General features: G+C 37.5%; 1 protein-coding gene across 4 annotated transcripts in view; it reads left to right on the top strand.

Annotated features, from left to right (window-relative positions):
• The window catches only part of CADM2 (cell adhesion molecule 2), a 468,972-nt gene that overhangs the window by 417,427 nt on the left and 24,921 nt on the right, over positions 1–26,624 (top strand). For 3 of the 4 annotated variants that reach the window (XM_088144570.1, XM_088144568.1, XM_088144572.1), the window contains one exon: positions 4,714–4,830. The exons of the other annotated variant lie outside the window; for it this stretch is intronic. In XM_088144570.1, coding sequence (XP_088000696.1) covers positions 4,714–4,830 — 117 coding nt within the window. The remainder of the gene's footprint in view (positions 1–4,713; positions 4,831–26,624) is intronic. 4 annotated transcript variants of the gene reach the window in all.

Genomic DNA, 26,624 nt, shown 5'->3' with positions numbered 1-26,624 from the left:
CCAGGTTATCTAAGTGACCATCTCTCCCTGATCACATTAGATCTGGCAGAGAAGGTATGCTATGCACTCCAATGGCCAGGGACTTGCATTTGGTGAATCTCAAGAGGCAGGCCTTCTCTGCCATGGCTCCCTCCTTGTGGAACATTCTCCCCCTCTGAAGTTAGGCTCACCCTTTCCCTGCTGTCATTTAGGAAGTCCCTCAAGACCTGGTTATGTCATCAGGCCTGGGAGTCTTTGGGAACCAGAGACATTCTTAGATGGCTCCACTATGATTAATACTCTCTCTCTCCGTGGGGTTTGTATATTTTAAAATTTAAAAGTCTTAAACTTTTTGATGTTGTATTTTAATAATCACTTTTTAATATTTTATAATGATTGTTTTTATCTATCTTTTATTTTATTTAATTGTTGTACACTGCCCAAAGTGTTGCTTTGTGTGGCAGCTATATAAATGTGAGATAGATAGATAGATAGATAGATAGATAGATAGATAGATAGATAGATAGATAGATAGATAGATAGATACCTCCCTTACATTTATTTGCATAACGTCATGAGATGCTGGGATTCATATGTTCCTTTTTCTCTCCCATTACCAGTTGTTTAGTAGAAGAAAAAGAATGTCCTGAGGCTAAACTGCATAGCTTACCAGCCATTATCACTCTAATATTTAATCTATTTTGTTTTGATTATATATACCACTATCTATGGAAGTACTATGCAGCCATCCTAGATACTAGATAACCTATTGCTTCATTTCATCAAAGGATATTTGAGAAGTACAGGTCAATGAGTTATACAATATAGAAAATGTGTAGGAAGAATACCTGAAAATTGATTCATTTCAATTTAGAGTGAGGTCAAGCCCTCCTTATTGCTTAGAGATGCTGTAATCTAACTCATATGTTCCTTTTCTGGTAGAGTTTTGTGGTTTCCTTTCCTTTTTCCTCCCTCCTCCACCTCCTCCTCCACCTCCTCCTCCTCCTTCTCCTTCTCCTTCTCCTGCTCCTCCTTTTAAAAATCTGGAGTCTCCAACATGCTCACATGTTTAGATGCAGTAATGAGAAATTAAATGCAGGATGTATGAATACCTAGACATAACTTTGAATAGTTTGCTTTTAGCCTTTGTTTGGTTGATTGATTGATCAGTTTATATAGCTGCCCAATCAATGTGCAACTCAGGGTGCCATTCAAAGTTTTAAAAAAAGAAGACAGTAAAAACAACATTAATTGTAATAAAACATATTCTGCCAGAGGCAACATCAAGCAACCCAAAACAACCCAAAACAAACTCTACTATTAGAAAAACATGTGCATGTATCAAATTGTTGTACCTGGGAGAGGCGAGATGAGATAGCAGATTTCTACTTCTCCCAAGACCAGCAGCTGCTGGAGGAGAATTTGCAAGCTTCAAGAACACCTGAAGACATATCTGATTACAGTGAGAAGGTAGAAATAGGTTAGGGTTATTCTATGAACTAAGCTCAATTTCACAGTTTAAGGATCCAAGCTATAATTGTTTCTGCTAAACTTTAATGTCACCACATGGAAATATATGTATGTTTAAATTATTTTTAAAATAAACATGGCTTACCCAGGGTTATATAATAATTTGATAATTTATTATATTATTTACAAAATAAAAGACATAAGAATATTCAACCAGCTAGTAAAAGAAAAGAAATAAAACAATTACAAATAGAATATCAAAAACTTTGAATGTTTTTAATGAGAACTCTTTCATTTGGTGTTGAAATAAAAACAATATTGTCACAAATAAGTCAAGATACTACCACTTTCTCTGTTGAAGATCTTAATACAAAAGCATGATGGTATGCGAGAAGGTGCTCTTATAGGTATTTGGTGTAATACAGCTCCATTTCAATAAATTAATTTGATTCGAACTGCTGAACCTTTCCCAGATTGGAACCTGCAAGCTTTTTTTCAATTGCATCCCTAAATAGTATGCATCATATTAATCCAACAAATAGATCATCATACAGCTTTACCTTGGCAAGGCCATTCCTTCCCAGGAAAGACCACAGTTCATGACTTACCTAAAACTGGTAAAAAGTCTCCAAGATGCTGAAGATATTAAAGAGCATGAAGAAGGGGGGGGGGGGGGGAGGAAACTTGCCCGTTAGGTCATGCAATCAAGCAAAAAACCCCAGAACTACTTTTGAAAGCACTTTATCACTTTGATTCCAGCCCATAGAATTTGCTTTGCTAGATTTCATGGCCAGGAGTTTAAAGAGAATTAATAAGGTCATAACCTTCTTGTATCTCTCTTGACAGAATTCATTTATCAGGACAACCAAGGGTATTTCAGTGCCAAACCTTGCCTTAGACTTTATTTTTTCCCCAAAGGTTACTGGAATCTATTGCTGATTGCCTTCCCATTCAGATTTGAAACAACAGCATTTCCAAGTCTTATTTTTGTGTGAAGCTTATCTCACACTTAATTTTAAGTCACAGCATGTAACAGGCATGATTCCTATGTTGAGGGAAGAATCACCTTATGTTCAGCTCCCAGAGCCGGAGAAATAGCTCTTGGTACAGTATTCCTTGTTAGTCCTATCCATATATTATCAAAGAGATAGGGAACCTTTTCCTGGTCTTCAGCGATTGCTCTTCCCCTCTGCATTACTTTGAAATCTCCATGAAAATGGATTTTGGCATAGGATTGTGCTGTAGTTCACATATTCATTTACAAAGCACATATTCACTAATGCAAACAATATTTCTTAGCCACTTCTATTTATGTAACATTGAAAATACTATTTTTCTGGAGCACTTGTAAGATATTTATTATATGGCAAACATACTCTGAAATTCCAGGCTTTTTTTTTTTTCATGTATGATTGGTAACCTATCCATTTTTAAAATGAATTATGCTGTTTAAAGAATAATGCAAAGGAATGCACAAGTTGTTTCTTTTAAAAAAAAAGAGTATCCATTATTAATGTTGACTAATGTCAGTTCTGTTTAGTAGTCATGGCAGTTGCTCTCCAGGCAATGTTGTAGTTTGTCCTTGTGATTAATGTGGCAACATTAGATTTTGAAAAGCCTGCCTTAATTTTGCTAGCCAGGGTTATCTCTTACTGGAGAACTGCTTTAAATGTCAGTATGTCAAGGATGTAAGCATGGAGTTATATAGATAATTTATGAAAATTTTGCAAAAGTAAATTTGAGAGAATAATACTATTTGTTCTAATTAGTTGGGAATGTGAATGTGACATTTTAGGGTATCTCAAATGTATTAACTAGGGAAAGGACAGACAGTCTTTTAAAATGACAATATAATTTGATATGCATGAAAATTAGGAATAGGTCTAAAATCAAAAAGACTATTGGAATAATTAGCTGGGAATACCAGGCTGCTGGTATACTTAACATATTCTGAACCTCAAGATTCAATGTTTTAAATAATCCTCCTATATGATGCTACCTGATTTTACTTTTTTGTTGTCCCCCAGAGGTAATGCTCTGTTATGGTTTCCAAAGAATATCACAGCTATCATTAGCTATTCCTGAACTAATGGTGTTTTTAACTGTGTCTATGTAGCTACTTTCCTAGATATGCAGAGCTTAAAGCCAAGTTTCTGAACATTTTAAATTGTTTTCTTCCATGCTTTCTCTTTCTTCTGTGTCTTTTTGACCCCCCCCCCCAAAAAACCTTTGCTTCAGGCAGTGCAGATTTTAAAGAGGGTTTCCCCCCATTCTCTGTTTATTGTGCTTTCAGTATTAAAATGTCTGTCTCATATACATTTTCCATACACACGTATGCACACATAGGCTTGCAATAGGGAATTTATGATGTGATTTAACAGCAGTACCTTTAGACGGATGTGCAGCAGCCCTTGATTTAGAGTATGACCTGAATGCTGATAATGCTTGTTTATTTCTTTTCCAGTAAGTGTCCTCTATGGATCACTCATTTAATTATGTAGCACATTAGTGTGAATAGCTCCCAAAACTGCCCCCCCACTAAACATTAAGGTTAATAAACTATTGCGTTGTGTTATGCAATTAATATTCAATATATTCACCAATGCTGTTGAATGATAGTGAACCCTATAAAAGTTAAGGGGTTTTTTTTATGTGTTCTCTGCTCTGGGTCTTAGCAGATGACTGTGTCTCTAACAAAATGTGGAAGAAGACAAGCAAAGCAAAACCAGCAGCTTTTAGAGTTAGTAGTCATTTGCTCACTTTTTTTTTTCATTGAGTCTGTCTGAAAAGTAGGTGTTTTAACATACAGCCATCACTTAACACGTGTATTTGTTTTAGCATGATGATATTGTGTTGTCATCTCCCACGCTGACACAGCATGTTATTTCATCCGTATTTGCTTTCTTACCGTACGAGGCATTTAAAATGGCTTAGCAAAGAGACGGATTCTTGTCATAAAGATTTACTCTCTGTCTTCAAAACTTCTGTTTTGAATCATCTTCTTTGTTGGTTGGTTCAAAATTCAGTCTGTTGCTGTTTGAACATTCAAAAAGAGAGAGAGAAGAAAGAGAGAGAGACAGAGAGAGAGAGAGATCTGATGTCAAGAATTTCAAAGTATATTACTGTACCTTTGTTGGTCTGTGCTAAGCATGTTTTAATGGATACATTTTCTACACATGTGTATTGACAAGCTGAATCATTGTTATGCTGCTTCTCTATGTTTGCATGATATGATTTTATGTTATATTTTTTTCCACTCACCAGATGTTTCCAACATTTTGCTTCCCACCACTGTCATCCCCTCCCTTACCACTGCAACAGTCACAGCCACTGTAGCCTTAACAGGCACAGGCACATCGGCAACAGCCATCAACACCCGAGGTACAGTATGCTTCTTTGTTATGGCCAGAAAATCACAATATAAATAGGCTGTCATGGAGCTAGAAGCCTTAAAAAAATGATCAAATGCTAAAGGGAGAATGACATTTCTGTGCACATTTTAGTTTTGATAACTAAAAAGTCCAGTTTGGTTGTCTGCAATTAACATAGCTGTGAATGATTCAACAGCACTTTCTCTAATGACATTTATGAATGTGGGTGGGTGTTTTAACTGCTTTCCTAAGTAATTGCTTCCTTTAGGATTATCATATTAAACTTGTGTTAGAAGCAAACCTACTTAATTTTAAATTAACATTATCTCTTAAGAGGATATGTGTTCTGTTGCTAATATGTTGTGTTTGTGTAAAAGATTTGTATTTAACCATATATTTGTTTAGAACTGTTTGATTAATGATTTTAGTGTAATTTCTTAATAATTCTGCTTAGTGAACAAAATGATAGGGCTTTCCAGTTTCTTGTACTGGCAATGTTCAATAGTTTCTCATCTTCAGTGGATAATTTACTTTACAGTTTGGAAGAGTAATGTGTCTTATATTAGAAAAATACTATAAATTATTGGAGAATATATTTATTTTATAAAAGCAGTCCGCCATCCTCCTACTTTCCCCCCACTCACCTCCACCCCTATGTTATATATACATTTGAGTTCTAAGTACATTTTTCAATCTAATGGCTGAATTCATGATTTTAGTAAGTTAGAACAAAAATTCAATAGCAAGTAGTCATTTGTCAACTTCAGATACTCTTGAATGACACTGAAATGGGCTTTGGTACCAGGGACTGAGATAGAAAGGGCAAAATAGAAAATTTGATAGAGGTATCTCTGGAAGAGGAGCATGGCCCTGTATACCATAATCTGCTCTTCTCAGCAGGATCCCGAGTTCTCAAGAAATCATTTTCAGAGGGCTTTGTGCTCTTTCAGGAAGGCACAGAACAGCACGTTTTGGGTAGTTCCATTCTGTGGGCAGGCATCTAGATGTGTGCTTGACTAAGAACTCCTGGCTATGATAAAGAGATAATTTAGGTTTAACAGTGCATTTTCAGATTGAACAGCGCTACTTTTTTTTTTTTAAGAGAATCTTGAGATATTTAGAATGTCTTTATACAGTCATGTTAAATTAAATCAGTTTAAATTTAAATATTTATCTTTTTAAAAATCATTTAGCTGTTGTAATTTATCATCTAGGTCACTTTGTGATAGCAGCACTGTATTGTAGCTCTGCTTTTCAATTCCCTCTTTTTTCATGTCAGGATCTCTGAAGTTCTTCTCTCTGGATATCCTTGAAACAGTAGTTTCAGGAGGGAATGGAGATAAATATTTAATTCTGAGGTTTTGTCTTTCTTTTCTAAGGCACTGTACAGTATTCAGTATGAAATTACTACAGATGTCGCTTGTATTAGGATAAAATGTGTCTTTTAAGTAAATCAAAATAAAGAGTGCCATAAAATTAGAAGAGGTTGTAGAATGGAGGCTTGATACATTGATGAAATGTTGAGAGCTGGTGTACTGGTTAAGGTTTTGAATTAAACCTGGAGTAATCATGTTTAAACCCATCCTCGCTATGGAAACTGGAAACTGACTCCATGACTTTGGTCCAATCATTCTCTCTCATTTAATTTACCTAACAGTATTTTTGTCATGTAACAAGGGTTGTGATACTGGTTGAACTGTAGAGTTTCTTAATTAATTAATTACACTTGATATTTCATTTTTCTGCCCTCATTGAAGATTGTAGAGTTCCAGATAAGATATATACTGAATATGTATTGAAATATACAGAGATGACCAATAAATGTAACATATCTTCTACATTATTTTTTGTTTTGATTTTTTATACCACCATGTTTGCTGTTTCAGTATGAGTTAGATCAGAATATTTTATATATATATATATATATATATATATATATATATATATACACACACACACACACACACACACACACATCACATATATAGGTATAGGTATAAGTCTGGCCTTTGCTTCTACAGTTTAGAAAATTGTACAGCATAAAACTTAATTGTGGGATAAAGTGACTGATTTAGCTCTCCTTATCCCAAAAGCTGAGCAAGATGAGTGACCACTTCCCAGGAGGTACAAATTCATGACCTTTTTTTCATTAGATTAGTACACATTCCCTTAGTTTTGTTTTCACATAGTATCTTCCAATTTGCATTAAATTATAGCTTATCGTTAATCATAATCCTTGTATTTCAAGTGCTATTAAATTTGGCTTTCTAGCATTCCACATGCAATCAAAGAATGTGCCATTTCAATAAGGATGTTTCGTACAATATGTAATGAGAACTCCCATCTTAACTATTAGGTCATTACATACTAAACTAATTTCTTATGACACTGAGGCCTACATTATTGGTTATATTCCGCAAGAAGTAACATTTACAATTGACTGTGAAGATTTCCATTTTAAACTTATTTTTATCTGCATAAAGTTCAAGAAATAACCTTAAAAGTTACTAAATCTATTTAGATCATTAGTATGCTATTTCACAGAAAGTCTTGTTTACTTCCGAGTCAGAGACATATTTGCACTTTTGTTCTGTCTGTGTATTAAGTGATGTTCTTATGTGCTTCTGAATCACCAGTTAAATTCAGAAATCTAAATATAGTTCCATGTAGGAAAAAATGTTGTTTTATACTTTGTGTGTCTTGAAAACTAACCGTATAAGCAAAAGTATTAGAACCAAAATGGATGGATGGATGGATGGATGGATGGATGGATGGATGGATGGGAGAAGGGAAGGGGAGGGGAGAGGAGGGAAGGAAAGGAAAGGAAAGGAAAGGAAAGGAAAGGAAAGGAAAGGAAAGGAAAGTAAAGGAAAGGAAAGGAAAGGAAAGGAAAGGAAAGGAAAGGAAAGGAAAGGAAAGGATTCTTTTACTGTATCCTTTTGTATAAAGGAGTTTATTTCGTTTATATTGTTAATTAATGAATTGATATGTTTACCAACAATAATGGCCTCTAGCCTGTATTATAATGGAATACCTCAAACAGCTGTTACAGATGTTCAAAGTCTTCAACTAAAAGAGGTTCAAACATACCAGTTATTTAAATTTAGTATAATAGACATAATAAATTATACTATACAGATTGTGCAGCTTTCTTCAAGTCATGCAGGTAGTTTTATTCATTTAAACATACCTGAAGCAAACATACTGCCAGGCCCAGTGGCCATGCATATCAGAAACAATTCCTGATCAGCAATTGCCTTTTATTTTTCCCACTTTTCTCTAATTGTGGGAGCAATTGGATCTCATTGCTTGTAAGTCCTAATTAATTTAGTTTAATTTATTCAATTTAGGCACTGCCCAGCTCCAGAGTACACTAGGCGGTTCACAGTGTAACAACAATAAAATACAATATGAATAATCAGAAACAAAATAAGGAATAACAACAACCACAGAAAGGAAGGGGGGGGGAGGAGAAGGGTTGACAAATCTTCAACTGATCATTCAATAATAAAATATATTAAAAACAAGGAAGATAAATTATTTCATATTGAAAATGCATCTAAAGAAAAAAATCACTAGAGGTATATTGTTTTGTTTTAATGATGAATGCTACATATTTAAAACAAAGTAACATTTGTTCTAGTTACTATTATTTAATACATTTTCATTTAATTCATTAAATTTGTTATAGCCACTCACTCTAGTAGATTCTGGGTGGCTTACAAAATCCAGAAGCTATAAAAATAATTTAAAACAATTAAATAGAAGCACACATAAATAGGCAGTCCAGACTAAAATAACCGAAACAATAAACCATATTACAGTAGCCCCACAAATACGTCAATAAACGTATTTACCCCAGGCTTGGGGACAAAGCCATGTTTTAAGGGCTTACTGAAACCCCAGGAGTGGGGGCACCATTCATATCTCTGGGGGGGAGCAGCCACAAAAAAGGCACATGACCTTGGTCCTTCAAGATGATGGTGTTTAATAGAGGGGTCCTGGAGTGTACTCACTCTGTGCAAATGTACTCAACAGGCAGAGACAATTGGAGATAGGCAGCGCCTCAGATAATCATTCCCTATGGAATGAAGGGCTTTATAGATGACAACCTTGAATTGCACACAGAAACCTAATGGCAACCAATCCAGCTCACATAGCAGTGGTGACACATGGGTATATCATGGAGTGCCCATTACTACCTGCACCACTGAATTTTGTACCAGTTGTGGCTTCTAGAGCCATGTAGAGTGTATTACAATAGTCCAGTTGTGAAGTAACTAGGGTGTGAGTGACCATTTGAAGGGCTTTCTAGTCAAGGAAAGGGTGCAACTGGCACACAAGATGAACCTATGCAAGGGTCCTCCTGGCCACAGCTTCCACCTGCTTTTTGAGTTGGAGCTGCAAGTCTTGGAGGACCCCCAAGTTGTGCAGCAGTCTTGAATGGGGAATTGCAACCCCATCCAAGACCAACAATGAAAACATCTTCAACCCAAACAGCCATCTCCACAAAGTCTTGTCAGGATTCTTCCCCATCCAGATCCACACAGCCTTCAGACATTGCATCAGTACATTGACAGCTTCAGCAACACAGCAGAGTTGAGATGTACAGCTGGGTATCTTCAGTGTGCTGATGATACTGAACTCTGAACTGAGCGATGACTTCAGCCAGCAGTTTCATGTAGATACTAAACAGGAAGGGGAAAAGGGCACAATCTCCCCTCCCCTGTCTACACCGACTGACCACTGAGGAAGGAAGTGAACCACAATGCCTCCCACTTCCAGCCCCTGCTGCTGGCCTAGAAGGATACTGTAGTCAATGATATTGAGATCAAATAGCACAAGGGTGGAAGCACCATTGCATTCTAGCTCCTCCAAAGGTCATTGACAAGTGTGACCGATGCTGTTTCTGTATAGGTAGTCCTTGTTTAGCAACTGAAATTGGTTCCAGTGAAATGGTTGCTAAGTGACATGGTTGCTAAGCAAACCACATAACTCAACGGGAGAGAGAGAGAGAGACTCTGCAAAGATCACTGGTTGCTGCCATCTCATTTAAAGTTCTCTCATGCGACAATGCCAGCATTACTCTCACTCTGGTATGCATTGTTGTCAGGCACAGAAATTTGGGCATAAATGCATTCATTGGTCAGAAAAAAATTTTTTTACTACTGTTCACTACTGTTTATTAACTTCGTATTCACAAATGATCTCTATCCAAGACAGTTGCTAAATGAAGACTACCTGTACTATACCATGGTCTGAAACCTCTGAAATATGTCCAGATAATCCGTTTCCTCCAAGATCCTCTCCAGCTGCCACCCAATCACTTTCTCCACCACCTTCTCCAAGAAGGTAAAATTGGAAAATGGATGTTAATTGTCAAGAGTAATGGGCTCTTGATGATGGGGCACACCATGGACTCCTTCAAGGCCAACAGTATCACTCCCTCCCTCAAAGAGGCTATTACTCCACATGGATCCATCCCTTGATCACTTCTCAGACCACCTTAACCACCCAGGAGGGGCCAGAATCTAACAGACAGTTGGCCAGACTGACAGATTAGAGGACTTTGTCCAAATCCTTAGGAGTCACAGAATCCAGATAAACATTAATGTGGAAATATTAGTGGAAAATATTAGTGGAAAAAAATTATCCCAAATTGAAATAAAAACATATGGAAGTGGGACTTGATGAATACTGGGTACAAGTAAAGAATGAATACATTTAGCTTGTGGGGTGGGGGGAAAGGCTCTGGTAATCCTCATGCAATTTTCAAGTCTTACCTGTGCAAGCTGGGATTTACTGCATTCACAAACATAAAAACTATCAAACTGAATAGATTACAAATGGTGGAGGAAGAATTCAGAGTGTGTTTATCCAGTAGTCCATCTAATATGTAAACGTGCATAAATATTTTCAAGGCCAATTATCCCACTAGATGACAAAAGATAAATTAAATTCCAGGAACTGTTTGCATGCTCACTTGTTCCATAGTAATTTAAGCTTGGAAATATGCCAGTAATGCAAATGTATATAATCATTAAGCTACTTTAAAGGTAAATGATTTATTGCAACATTTATTAAATTTTTAATTGCAACATGGTGTTTTCTGAAAATTAACACTTTCTTTAAGTCTTTATAGGTTCCATGTTATCCAGTAATGCAACTCATGACTTCAGTGTACATTTATGAAGCCACTATACCAGTGGAACATGGAACAGTATTGCCACATAGTACATTATATGAGTTTAGGGTGCAATCAAAGAGAAAAAATAGGTTGAGAGCCACTATACTACAGGCTACAACATAGGAGTGTACATAAAGGGGGCAAAAAGGTGTTTTGCTCCATGTATGGATCAAACACATTGTGGTTCTGAAGTTTGGTGATACCGTTCCAGGCTGGCCATGATTTGTTGAAATAAAACCTAGATCATTTAATTTGATCCAGGTTTTGCTCAAGACAAATTGGAGAAGGCAATTTGAGGACAAGAAGTCTCTTCTCTCCCTCTCTATATGGCCTGGGCATCATGCCACCTTCCTGGCATCCTTTCCTTTCTTCCTTCCTGTTAGTTATCACCATACTTGAATTCAAGCATAGCATATCTGTCCTCCCCACATAGACCCACCTGACCCTTCTTACATCTCCTACTTCTGTCACTGCAACCCAACATGTGCTTGAGTCACCCACCCTATTTACACTGTCATGTACTGTCTTTTCCCACTCTGTACACACCTGTCCTATCTCTCTACCATTGTACACCTGCCTTCTCTGCCATCACTGCCTAGTCCATGCACAGAACACTCCATATAGACATGGAACCTTTGGACATCCCTACAACATTTTCAAAAGCTGTTGCATATTATGAATATTCTTGTATTGTCAAGTATTTCCCATAAAATTAGAGCTTGCTTTATTATATTAATATACTATGTTTATTCATGCATTCCAAAATAACTTTTTATTTGTGGTATTGAACTTTTAAAATTGCTTTATAATTTTTTTAGATAATAATTTGATGCATATTTTGAAAAACTAAAGGCAATAAATTGATCAATGGAAATAGGAATTCTTATCATTATTTATTTATTTATTTATCAAATGTATATAGCCGCCAATCTCACAAGAAATGATTCTGGGCAGCTTACAACAATTAGGTAAAACAATAAATACATAAAAATAATCATTATAAATATAAAACAATCATTATTAAAAATTAAAATACACAAAGCACAAGGCACAGGAGAGAGTAAATATAACTACAAAAGGGAGCCATCTTAGAATGTCACCACTTCCCTGAGACACCCAGGCCTGATGACATAGCTAGATATTGAGGGATTTCCAGAACATTAACAGGGATGGAGCTAACCTGACTTCGGGGGGGGCAGAATGTTCCATAAGATGGACTCCATGGCAGTGAAGGCCTGCCTCCTGGGACTTGTTAAGTGTAAGTTCCTAGCAGATGGTACTCACAGCATGCCTTTTCTGCCAGATCTAATGGGATGGGCAGATGTAATCAGGGAGAGATGATAAGTGTAAATATTTATATTTAATCACATATTAATTCAACAGTCCAAATTATAACATCATATACTTAAAGCCCTAAATGGCACAAGGCCAGCATACTGCAAGACCACCTTTCCCTGAGGATATCTGTCCCAGTAGACAGGATTGGCACACTCCAGGTCCCTTCCCAGTGTTGCCATCTAGCAGGACCTAGGCAGTGTGCCTTTCCATGTTAGTGGCTCCTGCCCTTTCGAACACCCTTCTCTCTGAACTCCATCAGACCCTTACCATCATGGCCTTCCAAAAAGCTGTAAAGACTTGGCTTTTCCCACAAACCCTGGAGTAATGTGAGGCTGGAGCCCAAGGAAGCTCTACAGTTGTTATACAGATGTGTGCTAGTGCTGTGTTTTGGGTACCGGGAATGTTCTGCTTTGTTAGTTTTTATGCTTTTTGTTGTCTTTGTTGCTTTTAATCTTTTATTACTGTTGTGAGCCTCCCAGGGTTATATTACATAAGATGAGAGGTTATACCAAAATTTTAAAATAAACAAACACATTTTCATTTTTTGTATCTTTTCTATCTATTTCCCTATAGGTAAAAATTATTTAGAACTCTTATTTAATTAGAAAAGGTTAAACTGCAAGAATTATGTGGACAATAGCTTTATTTTTCAGCTCCTTTGATATTGAAATATAAACCACAATGCCAAGCTTCTGCATGTGTCTTTAAGTTTTCTTTTTCATGATCTCATTAAAATACCTTAGTACTTCCTGAGATATTGACAGAGAAATGCAATAAAAAGCAGCAGCAAAATCGTACACTAAAAAAATAGGCCAGCTCTCTTCAGTGTCCCTGAGATAAGGGAAGAATTATCTTTCAGATAGCTTTTATTAGGTTATTTGTACGTACGACTGATAAGAAATGAAGTGATCAGTCTCTAACCTTTAAAGCAGCTGTGTTCAGCAACATATAAAATAGCTATTTTAGGTCATACAATTTTATCATTGTTGTTAATTTATTAAACTGATTTGTCAGTTTATTTGATTTCCATGGGAGAGAATGCATTTATCATTTCATTCATAATATTTTTATGTACTTCTTAAAACTTTGTCTTTCCTATTCATTCTGGCATTTTTTTTCCTTAGCATCTTCAGTACTTCTGCTAATGATCAGTGATATTTGCAGATACTGATAGAAGTATCAGCGAACCCACTATTTCACTCATAGAAAAGCAATCACTTTTTAGGACTGAAACTTAAAAATAATTTTATTGATTTAAAAAAAACAATAATAAAGACAATACAAACTAAACTCAGAATGGAAAAGAAAAATAAATAAGGAGAGAGTAGAAAATGCAAGAAAAGAAAAAAAAGAGAAAAAATAAGAAAAAAGGAAAAATATTTAAAGAATTGACTTCCGATCTTCATCACAAGTACAAACAAACTTAGTAATTCTTCACCCCCTATAAGGCTACATACAAGTATCTCTTCTTTCCATAACCCATCCCTTATCCATACACAAATCCATAAAGCATTAACATTTCAGTCCTGGTGTCTGCAAAAGTCGATAAAGGGTTCCCAGAATTTTATAGAAACATGTCTTATTTTAACTTTGGTCAAGCAAACCAATTTTGTACTCCTTCTTTTTGCTTTTAAGAATTTTGATCTTTAATTTATTCAGACATTATTACAGGATGTGATTTTCAGTTTGTTTTTTTCTTCTGCATTTCAAAGGCTTCTTGGAGGCTTTAACAAATCTCTTTTGTAAATCCAATAAGAAGTCATTGCCAAATCATCCTCTTGGCTTATTATTTATATTTCCACTTTAACTATCATCTCTGTTTTATAATCCACAATTGTTTCATTTTCCAGTATTTCAACAATTTCTTTATATTCTAGTTTTTCTACATCAGATAAGGCTCATTTCTGCTCTTTATCCTATAGATCTTGCAAGGTATTTCAGCAGCTATTTTATATGTTGCTGAACACAGCTGCTTTAAAGGTTAGAGACTGATCACTTCATTTCTATCCATAGAAGCAGAGAACATTGCTGACATTGTAGGTGCTCGTTTCTGTCCCATTCTTCAAATATCTCCTGGAGTATTTCAAATATCATACATTTTCTGAAATTTTGTCCCAATGCTGACCAAAGACAAAAGGCAAGCCTGTCCCTCCGCCCCCTTTCTTTTAATCTTTAGTCCCCTTTACTTTCTAATTCCTAAGTTCATAAAGTCTCAAATTTCTTTTATGACTTAAGAAAAACTAAACAATTTAGTTACCATGAAAGTGCTGTTTATTTATATAATTATTTCCAAAATCTTATACCAAAAGTCCTAATTTTCCAAATTCATATGGTTCCCTAATTCATTTATAACTTTCTTGAATTAAAGTCTTATTTAGCTTTTGCCATTTATTTCAAATGCTTTAAATTCTTAAGCTTATAAGATTAAGTTAATTTTTTTCTTTTATTTTAGAATGAAGGTAGCCTCACCAGGTGGCTTTGCAAACTTGTTTTATTAGCCTTAAGATAGTTAAATAGGTAATTTCCAAAAGTGATTAGAAAATGAGGTTGGCAAACCCAGTGTGATTTAAAAGGCTCCACCACAATTGAGAGCATGATGGCTTACCTTCATCTCCTGGCACTCAAAACCACAGGAAATTGCTATCCTGTGGTCTCCTCACAAGAAGCAGCCATCCAGAGCACAAATGGGTGATCTTCCATCCTCTCCTTATCCAGAGAGATTCCATGGGACTGGTCTACTCGCCAGTCCTTTGGTCGTAGCCGTGGTGTCATCTCAGCTCATTCAGAGATGTTCTAGCCCACCATTCCTCACTCAGGAGTCTCCAGCAGTTAGCATGGAAATTTCTTCTATTGCTCTCCTTCCTTCCTTTTTTTTTTTTTTTTTGAAATAATGATAAGAAGCAGTAGGTAGCAATGATGAGAAATATTGCAAAATTATTCAGGAACTAGGCAGCAAAAGGAAGCCTGACACAATGGCTGGCACGAAAGACATAATTCTTGGCATGCAGTTGGATACAAGGCTATCAAAAGTTATGAGTAAGCTTAGACAAACCAAATACCCAGGTAGCTGGCAAAATCTCTTCCCTCAACAAAAGGATATGCAGCTGGCCATTGTGATGCAACTCTCTCTGCACTCAGGAAAAAAAAGTGTGTATGTGTTTGGGGGAGAATGTTTATGTATCCTGTCCATGCATTTGTGCTTTACTCTTGCTGAGTGCAGATTCAATGAATGATGGAAAGAGACTCATTGCTCTTACTAGTAGAATCCTAAATTTGTTTCTGTGTATTTTTCCAACCCATATTATAACATTCCTTAGTATAAGCCACCAGATATAGGTATCACTATATTTTTCTGGACATTTGAAATCCATGGTTGCCTTTTTAAGATTATAGTAGCAGCTTATTTACTGCTATATATCAAATGAGTGAAATATTTGAAATCTCTTGTTTTTGATTTTATTTTGAAACATCTGATTACAAAATTTTGGGAGTCTTGAGTACTAAAAATAAGTGAATCATGTATTGCCATCAGTGCTGGCTCTGCCACAATACTGGTCACTCTGCCAAATATTTTCTGAAAGTATTTAAAGATTTCAGGGCTTTGGATACATAATAAATCTCTTGTAGCCTGATGTGATCATTGAGTTTCTGGCAACAATATCTTAGGAAACAAACTTTCTAATTGTTAAGTGTAACTCAGGGCTCAGCTTCATTTCCTGTTTTTCCCAGAGCAAAGATGCCCCAATAACCTTTTATTGAAGACATAAATGCACATTATCCTCAACCTACCTCTGGCCCACCAAGGGCAGCCTCCACACATATTTTCTTGTTCCACTTCAGTAAAGATATTTTCTGACTTCTGGAAGCAGAAGCAGTGTTTTGCTGTCTGTCAGCAATGCTTCATTTAATTGTAAGCGGCACTTCTACTCCTATTAGCAAGTGTAGACTGTCGTGGGCATTCTCCACTCCTCCAGTCACTTGTAGCTGTGCTCCATGGTCGTTTTGTCTTAAGCTGCAGGTTTTCCTCCTAAGGAGGAATTCCCACATGAAGGCAGTGAGGCAGGGACATTTTTTTTCCTAATCTAATGCCATTTTAAGTACTTTGTGGTTTAGTGTTATGGCAGGTACTATGGCAACTTCCTGCCAGCCTTCCCTTCCATATTTAATGGATGTGCAATATTGGGCTGAAATTGAGAAGAGTTCTCCCAGTTAACCTTTCTAGCCCAAGTAACAGGAATAACAGCAAACCTGTTTACTTGTCTGGTAAAGACTGGTAAAGCTCTGTCCAAATATACATGTAGCTTAGTTGACAGTATGGTGAGCTGGAAGATGGCCCTGAACATGCCCCTCTTCTGTCTTACTGACATATCAGTGGACTTAATTTGGGACAGAGGTTTACCAATCTTATAGAAGACTGATAGATAGGCTTGGCATTCTTTCTATCACTTGGCGTTTGGGAAACTGGTAGACATGCGTTCAGAAATAGCCCAAATAACAGATTACTGATGTGGGACATTTCCTCACTAGCAACTTTTTACTCAGACAACTTGAAAGGTGATTAAAGCCTCATCCCAGGTACCCACCCACTCTTGCCCAAGCAACTCTTCTACTGCTAGTAAATGATACCAAAGGGGACATTCCTCAGCCCAGCTTCTTTCCTCCCCTCCAGTTCACATGTGGACAAAAGATATATTGTATTTCATTAATGGAACAAAATAAGAGTTGCAAATTTAGTCAGTATTTCTGTGACGCAGCTCAAATTAGTGTCGCTGTGTGAAAGAAACCAGAGACATGCAGTTCCTTATTTCCAGGCACAATAAGACAACTTTCTTTCAATAGAACCAAATAGATTGAAGTGCTGAACCTTTGGGAAAATCTGGCTTTAATTCTGAATTTGTTGATATGAAGGAGAAAGATAGAAATAGGCCACCAAATTTTAGTAATGTATTAGAACTATTGCTAGGTATGTTCAAAAGTAATTTTACTACCTAGCATGATGAATAGAACTGTTCACTTTTGCAAGGGTATCTGGGGCAATTCTGATCTTATCTTGTCTTCCTAATGCAGTTACATTTGCAAATTAGTGAACAATAGTGTTTCAGGGTTATCATAGAATCATAGAGTTGGAAGGGACCTTGGAGGTCTCCTAATCCAATCCCCTGTCAAGGCAGGAGTCCTCATGCCATCTTGAACAAATGGTTGGCCAATCTTTTCTTGAAAACCTCCAGTGATGAGCACCCACAAGTCCTGGAGGCAAGCTGTTCCACTGCTTAATAGTTCTCACTGTCAGGAAATTCCTTCTTACTTCCAGGTTGAATCTCCCTCTCCTGAGCTTCCACCCATTGCTTCTTGTCCTGCCCTCAGGTCCCTTGGAGAATAAATCAATGTCCTGTTCCCTGTGGCAGCCCTTCAAGTATTGGAAGACTGCTATCATGTCTCTCCTCAGTCTTCTCTTCATTAAGCTAAACATACCTAGTTCCTTTAGCAGATCTTCATAGGATTTAGCCTCCAGACCCCTTATCATCTTTGCTGCTCTTCTCTGTACTCTTTCTAGGGCCTCAGCATCTTTTTTGTGTTGTGGTGACCAGAACTGGATGCAATATTCCAAATGTGGCCTCACCAGTGTGGTGTAGAGCATTACTATCACTTTCCTTGATACTGAAACTATCCCTCTGTTGATGTACCCCAGGACTGTGTTGGGTTTTTTGGCAGCTGCAGTACACTGCTGACTCATATTTAAATGGTGGTTCATTAGGACACCTAGATCCCTCTCATAGGCACTACTGTTGAGCCAGGTACTGCCTATCCTGTATGTGTGCATCTCTTTTTTCCTGCCTAAGTGCAAGACCTTACTTTTCTCTCCACTGAACTGCATCTTGTTGGATAGGGCCCAATGCTCAAGTCTGTCAAGATCCCTCTGAATCTTGAATCTATCTTCCGAAGTGTTAGCAATTCCTCCCAGCTTTGTGTCATCCACAAATTTGATGAGTGCCCCTTCAATCCCCTCATCTAGGTCATTTATGAAGATGTTAAAGAGCACTGGGCCCAAGACAGACCTTGAGATGCTCCACTGCATACTTCCCTCCCACACACTGAGTGTGGTTAGTCAGCCAACTGGAAATCCATCAGGTAGTGGTATTGTCTATCCCACATTGTTCTGTTTTACCAAGAAGTAGGCTGTGGTCTACTTTATGAAATGCCTTACTAAAATCTAAGTATACTATATCCACAGCATTTCCTTGGTCTGCTAATATAGTCACTTTATCAAAGAAGGCAATAAGATTTGTTTGGCACCATCTGTTCTTAACAAAACCATGCTGGCTTCTAGTAATCACTTTGTTCATTTCTAGGTGCTCACAAATCTGCTGCTTGATTACCTTTTCCAGGATTTTTCCAGGTATTGATGTCAAGCTGATTGGTCTGTGGTTTCCTGGATCCACTTTTTTCCCCTTTTTAAAGATTGGAACCACATCAACTCTTTTCCAGTCCTCTGGCAGTTCTCCTGAGCTCCAGGAGCTCTCAAAGATTTCCTTCAGTGGTTCTGAGATCACACCTGCCAGCTCCTTCAGTATCCTGGGGTATAAAACATCTGATCCAGGAGACATGAACTTGTTCAGAGCACCTAGGTGTTCTCTAACCAATTCCTTACCTATTTTGACTTGCATTCTTCTTCTGTCTCCCACGGTGCTGCTTTTGACAGGTTAGACTATTTTTTCCTTTTGCGTAAAGACAGATGCAAAAAAGGAATCAAGCAGTTCCTCCTTCTCCCTGCTGCCCGTCACCTTCTTGCCATCTTTTCCCACTAGTGGACCAACCATTTCCTTGACTTTCTCTTGCTCCTTACATATCGAAATAAACTTTTTTGTTATTTTTGGCATTTGTTACAAGTCTTAGCTCATTCTGAGCTTTAGCCTTCCTGACTCCATCCTTGCAGTTTTGGGCTATTTGCTGGTATTCTGCTCTAGTTACAAGCCCCTTTTTCCATTTTTCATACTTGTCCTTTTTGTCCCTCACCTTGTCAGAGAACTTTTTGTGCAACCATGCTGGTCTTGTTAGGTGTCTCTTGCTTTCCTTTCTCTGTGGTATTGTTTTTGTTTGGGCCTTTATTATCTCGTTTTTCAGAGTTTCCCAAGCATCCTGAACTATTTTTCCCTCTAGGATTTCCATCCATTAAATCTTTCATATTCTTTCTTTTAGCTTGTTGAAGTTAGCTCTCTTAAAATCTAGAACACTTGTCTGACTTTGTTCAGTTACCCTTGCCTGCATTATGGTGAATCCTAGTATGACATGGTCACTGTCTCCCAAAGTTCCTACAACTTCCACCCTCAATCACGTCATCCCTATTGGAAATATCAAGTCCAGTATAGCTGACCCTCTAGCTCCCTCCTTCACCTTTTGGATGATAAAGTTGTCAGCTAGGCATGTCAGGAACCTGTTTGATCTCTCACTTGCTGCAGTTTGTTTCCCAGTTGATGTCAGGGTAGTTAAAGTTCCCCATTACTACAGTGATGTGTTTCCTGGCCACCTCATTTATAAAAGGTTCATTTATAAAAGGTACATCTATTCCCTCTGCTTGGTTGGGTGGCCTGTAGTACACACCTAAAGCAATGTCATCACCTTTTCCCCTAATATTCACCCAAATATTTTCAAGAAGGCTTGCATCCTTGGTATCATATATTTGTGTATTATACGATACCAAGGTGTAGTAATTCTTTACACACAATGCAACTCCTCCTTCTCTTTTGTTGGGTCTGTTTCTTTTGAATAAATTATATCATTCTAGTAGTATATTCCAAACATGAGTCCCATCCCACCAAGTTTTGGTAATACCAACAATATCATACCTGCCCACATATACTAGTACTTCAAGTTCTCCCTGTTTGTTCCCCATACATTGAGCATTAGTGTACAGGCATCTGAGCCGTCTATGGCTGACCTTGCATTTGCATGCTGTGTCTCCTGTTTTATACCTGAGTGCCTCTTCCTCCTCACCACTTTCTTCCTCATTGTCAAATTCGTTGTCTTGGGGCTTATGCTTTGGGTCCTAGAAATTGACCTCCTTCCCCTTCCAGGTTCAGTTTAAAGCCCTTCGTATGACCTAAGCAAGATGTCTTCCAAACACATACTTCCCAGTCCTGGTGAGGTCGAGCCCGTCTCTTGCTCAAAGCCCATCTTGTAGGTATTATAGACCATGGCCCAGAAATCCAAAATTTTCTTGATGGCACCATCCCTTGAGCCAGCAGTTTACCTCTAAAATCCTCTGTTCCCTCACTGGATGTTGACCATCCATTGGGAATATAGATGAAAACACTACCTGTACTCCTAACTCTTTTGTCTTTCTGCCTAGCTCCTCATAGTCTCATGATATATATTTTTTCCGGCTATTTTTTGTTGTATTGTTTGTCCCAACATGAAAGAGAAGAAAGAGATAATAATCAGTGGGCTTGATTAGTTGGGTGAGCCTTTTTGCCATGTCTTTGACCTTTGCACCTGGGAGATGACATACTTCCCTCGATAGCTTGTCTGGTCTCTAGATTGCTGATTCTGCTGTTCCTCAAAGCAGTCACCAATCACCACCACATGCCTTTTCCTCTTTGGAACACCCAGCAGACTCCTCTGTGACAGTCTGAGCTACTTTTCTTCCTGTTGGTGAAGACCCTTCTCCAGATATTTACATATCTTCTTCCAGGGGGAGGGTATGAAATTGATTGCTAAGCTCCAGTGGCAGTCTTCTCATTTTCTTTGTCCTCTGAGTGACATGATGCCATCCCTCTGCATCTAGGGCTCCATTTTTCCTGGTAGTTGCTGTGTTCAATTTGTAGACAGACTTCTGCCTTTTCCAGGAAATCCTCATTTTTACGGATGAGTCTCAGAGTGACTAGAGGTGACTCTAGACTCTCCACTTTCTCCTCCAGCAATTTGATCAGTTTGCACTTGGTACAGGTATAATTGAAGTCCTCCTGGTGGGGGCGGGGGGGGGGGCGGTGAACATAGCACATACCTTGAAGGTCATCATGGTGCTAGCCTTTTTCTCCATGACTTTATTACTCTTGAAGGTTGTGCAGTTCCCAATACATTTTCCAAATAGATTTTTCCTTGTAGACTTCCCGATTTAGATTCCTTAGCTGTAAGGCTGCTAGCTTGATCTAATGAGCCAAAGTCTCACTTCTCTGTTGCTCACGGTGAGCTCCAATGTCCCAGAATCCTCTGGTGGTATCCAAATGCTCCCAGTGAGACAGTTCCCAGGCCACTAGCTTGATCCGATGAGCCAAAGAGCCACTTCTCTGTTGCTTGCAGTGAGCTCCTCTTCACTCTCCCAGAATCCTCTGGTGGTATGCAAATGCTCCCAGTGAGGCCCAGTTGTTTGTTTATTTGTTTGATGTGTGCCTTCGAGTCAGTGTTGACTCCTGGCAACTGCTGGACAAGTCCCTGTGGTTTTCGTGGCAAGATTTTGGAAGTGGTTTGCTATTGCCTTCTTCCTAGGGCTGAGAGAGAGTGAGTAGCCCAGGTCACCCAGCTGGCTTTGTGCCTAAGATGGGACTAGAACTCACAGTATCCTGGTTTCTAGCCTAGTGCCTTAACCACTACACCAAACTGTCTCTCTTCAGTTTGTTTACATGCTTAAATATATTTGACCCAAACAAGCCAGATTTATTATTTTAAAAATAGTGTAGACCAAAGTGCAAAACCAGCAACTGATGAACTACCCGTCATACAGTCACTGATGCAGGCCAATTCGTATATGTATTCTCTCCTATCTTAAACTATCAAAACCGAAAGAATATATCAGTAGAAGGAAAAAAACCATGCAACACTAGAAACATTGCCTACATACCCAAGGTCTGAAAAAGCTTTCATTTTTCAGGGGAATAAAGCTATCAGTTCACCTAAATGTTTGTGATGACTTTCAATTGTTTTCTTTCCCTCAAGGAAGTGAAACTTTTTTCTTCAAATAAGTTCCTAAGTTGTAACTCATTGGGTTCCAATCACTATAATGGTTTACTTGTAACTTTATTATATTCCCACTTGTCAACAGTAAATGTTTATTATTGCAGCCTGTGACTATGAATGTTGCAGCCAAAGAAATGGAAACTACCTGTATAAGTTATTTCATACTAGGGCTAGGTACAGTGATGGCCAACTCATATAACCCCTGTTCAGTGAAAGTCCCTTGTTTGCTGCCAAAGCAATAATCTAAATCTGAATGGTAAATGTGAATTGTTGGTGACAGAATGCTTAAAGCTTCCCAAAGTGGGTATCTCAAAATATTGTGATGTGTGGCAGTAGTCAACTGCACAAATAAGTGATGCACTTAAAACTTTGAGGGCTAGGTTAGAAATGAAAAAGCATTATTCATTTCTTCCTGTTTCTGCTCTTCCTGTTTTTGTCTTTGGAAACTCTGGGTTGCATTCTGAAAAAGCAGAGAGTAGTGATCAGCGATTAAAAGTCATTTATTTATTTATTTATTTATTCATTCATTCATTCATTCATTCATTCATTCATTCATTCATTTATTTATACACTGCTTTGTCCAAATGTTTTGGTGGAGGGTGGACACCTGGTACAAGTATATGATGTGTGTGTGTGTGTAAAGAGAGAGACTGAGATTCATAATATGCAAGGTGAAATCTTGCATGTCCCTTTCCAGCTTTCCTATACCTTCAGTGGAAATAAATAGTTTATAAGAACTACATCTGTTTTCGTCTAGTAACTTTTCATAATGCTACAGGTTCTGTTCATGAAGGAAGCTGCCTGAATTAGCAAACTGGACTAAGCAGGCTTGATAACTTGATAATAAAACTGTACACAAAAGTTCTGTCTGAAAGGAAAGGAAAATATTCAGATTTTGTCAGCAAGTAAATTCCTGACATATTTGTCAAGCTTTTCAGATGCTTAAATAAATGCAGCTAGGCTTTACAGTTTCTAAACACTGAACTATAATTGTCATAATAACTCCAGTAAAGCTCTTGGCAATATTCAACTGAAATACTCAAGGAATTCCCAAGCCTTGACTTTTCTCTAGCTGCTTTAATGGGCCCCAAAGGCCACAGACACTTTAAAGCTCTTAAGACTCCTGTAAATTGCATGTGGGTTCCATGCCAGAGCAGTGGGGAATTCAGGAACTGCAATGTTTGCTTGAAGCTATCTAAACTGAGTATCCCCCTCTTATAGAATCATAGAATCATAGGGTTGGGAAGGGATCTTGGAGGTCTTCTAGTCCAACCCCCTGCCCAAAGCAGGAGTAATTATGTTGGAAATAAATAAATAAATCATATTAAAGTATCAATGTTCATGATGTATTTCCCTATTAGTATGGTAAGAGAGAATTTCCTATTTTTTTAACTAGTTCTACATTTTTGGAATTTTAAAAGATATCTCTGACAGTTACTTTTAATTGTCCAATATGATTCCTTTTGCCTACTGGACAAAGCTTTTTTCTTTAATGATAACTGGGGGAAGAAAACAACCTTACATTCCCCATGCCCTTAAATACCCTTGGCATTCAATTTTACACACATACACACACACTTACACACACACACACAAACACATATACATATACATATGTACATACTGTAAGGCAAATAATTTCTTCATTTCATCACTTAATATGAAAGCAAAGTTCTCATTCTGTAGAAGCAAAACTAGCTATTTAACTATAAACACATTTTATAAGTTTCATTTTTTAAAAAAATATATTTCCAAACAACTTTATAAAGAATAGTAATTATAGCTAGATCATTTAAAAGCAGCATGTGTGTGGGTGTGTATATGTATGTATGTGTGTATGCATATGTATTTGTGTGTGTGGGTGTGTTTATTTGCTATGGAGTTTCTTAGGACAGGATTTTGCTCGCTTGCTCGCTCGCTCTCTCTCTCTCTCTCTCTCTCCAGAATCTCTTGAGTTTTCTTTATATTTATTTATTTATACACACACACACACACATACACAGACATACTGTACATGTGCACACACATATATACATACACACATACTTTACACCACTGCAAGCTTTATCTAATACAATGTATTGTCGAAGGCTTTCACGGCCGGCATACGATGGCTGGTGTGGGTCTTCCGGGCTGTGTGGCCATGGTCTTGAAGTCTTGTTTCCTAACGTTTCGCCAGCACCTGTGACCGGCATCTTCAGAGGGCAGGAGCACAGACAGGAGCAGGGGCACAGAGAGAACTGCTCCTGTCTGTGCTCCTGCACTCTGAAGATGCCGGTCACAGGTGCTGGCGAAACGTTAGGAAACAAGACTTCAAGACCACGGCCACACAGCCCGGAAGACCCACACCAGCCATTTATCTAATACAGTTTTTTATATCCTTTTGGGATAGAAGAAAAGAGCTCATAGTTATTTAGTCCAAAATGAATTATTTAAAGGGGGCCTATAAATAAGGAAACCTCAGATTTTCTTTACCTATGTTATTTTTTCACTTACTTTCCTAAAAGCTAGTGAATAATTGTTATTTAATTTAAAATACTTTTTTATATTATAAAAGCGTTGCACTTCTGCTTTCAGCTTGGTCACACAAAATCTGCAATTATTTTCAATGCAGTGTCTACAGCTCCATCTTCTCATCTTCCTTCTGATCTACCATATCTTAGGAACTATATTTTTAGCAATTATAACAATTCTGAGGTTTCTATTTTTTCTCAGCCCCACCTAATCCTTGTTAGATGTGTCTTGGACATTCCAATCCATTCTGACTCATTCTTCATAACCAACAGATTTGCCTTCATCTTATCTGGTCAATTGCCTAGAAACCATGCAACAGACCAAATGTCTCTGGGTGAAACACATCTCTGCCTTATAGTTTGAACTCAGATAGCCCGACTGAAGCCACATTGCACACAAAAGTATTGTGAACATTCCTTTATTAGAAAATAAAGGAGAGTATGAATATTTTTAACCAATTGGAGACTGGAAATAGTGGTACAAGGTACATTTTCACATTATTGTCTTTCAAGAGCACTGAAAGTGCTTTCACAAAGATTGAATGCTGGCTTGATTCCAGCAACAAAGAAGGGAGATGTTGCCTACACAAATCAACATAATAGCTGCCTTCTTTTTTTAGTAGTTTTGATTTTTTTTTCCATTTCTCAGGTAATGATTCATAATGAGTGGAAATTAGCTGGCTGGTTCATTGGTAAGTTTGAATACTGATTAACTAGGGACTTAAAACATCCATTTATGACCACATCCAAGTATTTTGTTATTCAGTTGTTTCTGTTTTTGAATATGCCTGTACATTTTACAAAAGAAGAAGAAGAAGAAGAAGAAGAAGAAGAAGAAGAAGAAGAAGAAGAAGAAGAAGAAGAAGAAGAAGAAGAAGAAGAAGAAGAAGAAGAAGAAGAAGAAGAGGAGGAGGAGGAGGAGGAGGAGGAGGAGGAGGAGGAGGAGGAGGAGGAGGAGGAGGAGGAGGAGGAGGAGGAAAAACACTTGGTTTTTAATTTAAGATAGTTTGGAATGATTGCTTCCCTTATCTGAATATGCATTTTTCACTTCCTTACATTAAAGATTGACTTAGATATTAGGGCAAGAGTGAACATTGGTGTTTGCAATAGAAAATCAGTTATATGAAAGGAAATTATGAAAAGAATAATACCAACTCCCAAATGCTTCATTTCATTTTATTTGGTTAACATAAGATCACAACTGTCTTAAAAAAAAACATGAGAGTACTGAATTGTACACTGAAGTTCTACCCATCTTTCTCACCATCATGATTTAATGAATGACATTAAAACTCCTTAAACTCTTTAAAACATGATGTTCCTAAGAAAGACATGTTTTTATAAATGACATCAAAACTTCATAACTTTCCACAATTATAATGTGTAGTCCTAAATAAGATTACAACTGGAAACTCTCCAACATGATTATCCCACTCCTACAAGCACTTCCCATCAACATAGGAAAGTCAGGAGAGAAAGGACAGGGTTGCAGTGGGTATCACCTTACACATTCTTCAAACAAAAATAAAAACAAACCAGCCAACTAAAGTTCAGTCCTACAGTCATGCTACATTTAATGGATATCAAATATTATTCCAACACAAACATTGGAAACTGATTTGCTGTTCATTACAAATAAAACTATTGTGAATCTTACAGACCGCCCAAAAATTCAAATAGTGCACAAAGACAGTGGATCTTCCAGTTCTGATATTCCAATCTGATCAATGAAATGTCTAAGGAAATTTCTTTTGAAGGGAAAAGAGCAGAGAGATAATGGTTACATAGCACTTTATTCATTAAGTTTATTGGAAG

This window comes from Python bivittatus, unplaced genomic scaffold (genome assembly GCF_059951505.1).
Source record: "Python bivittatus isolate LINGU-HERP-01145 unplaced genomic scaffold, Pbiv_v1 ctg000350_np1212, whole genome shotgun sequence".
Classification (NCBI taxonomy): Eukaryota; Metazoa; Chordata; class Lepidosauria; order Squamata; family Pythonidae; genus Python; species Python bivittatus.
The sequence above is the reverse complement of the archived record's forward strand: the minus strand, read 5'-3'. Positions and strand labels throughout refer to the sequence as shown.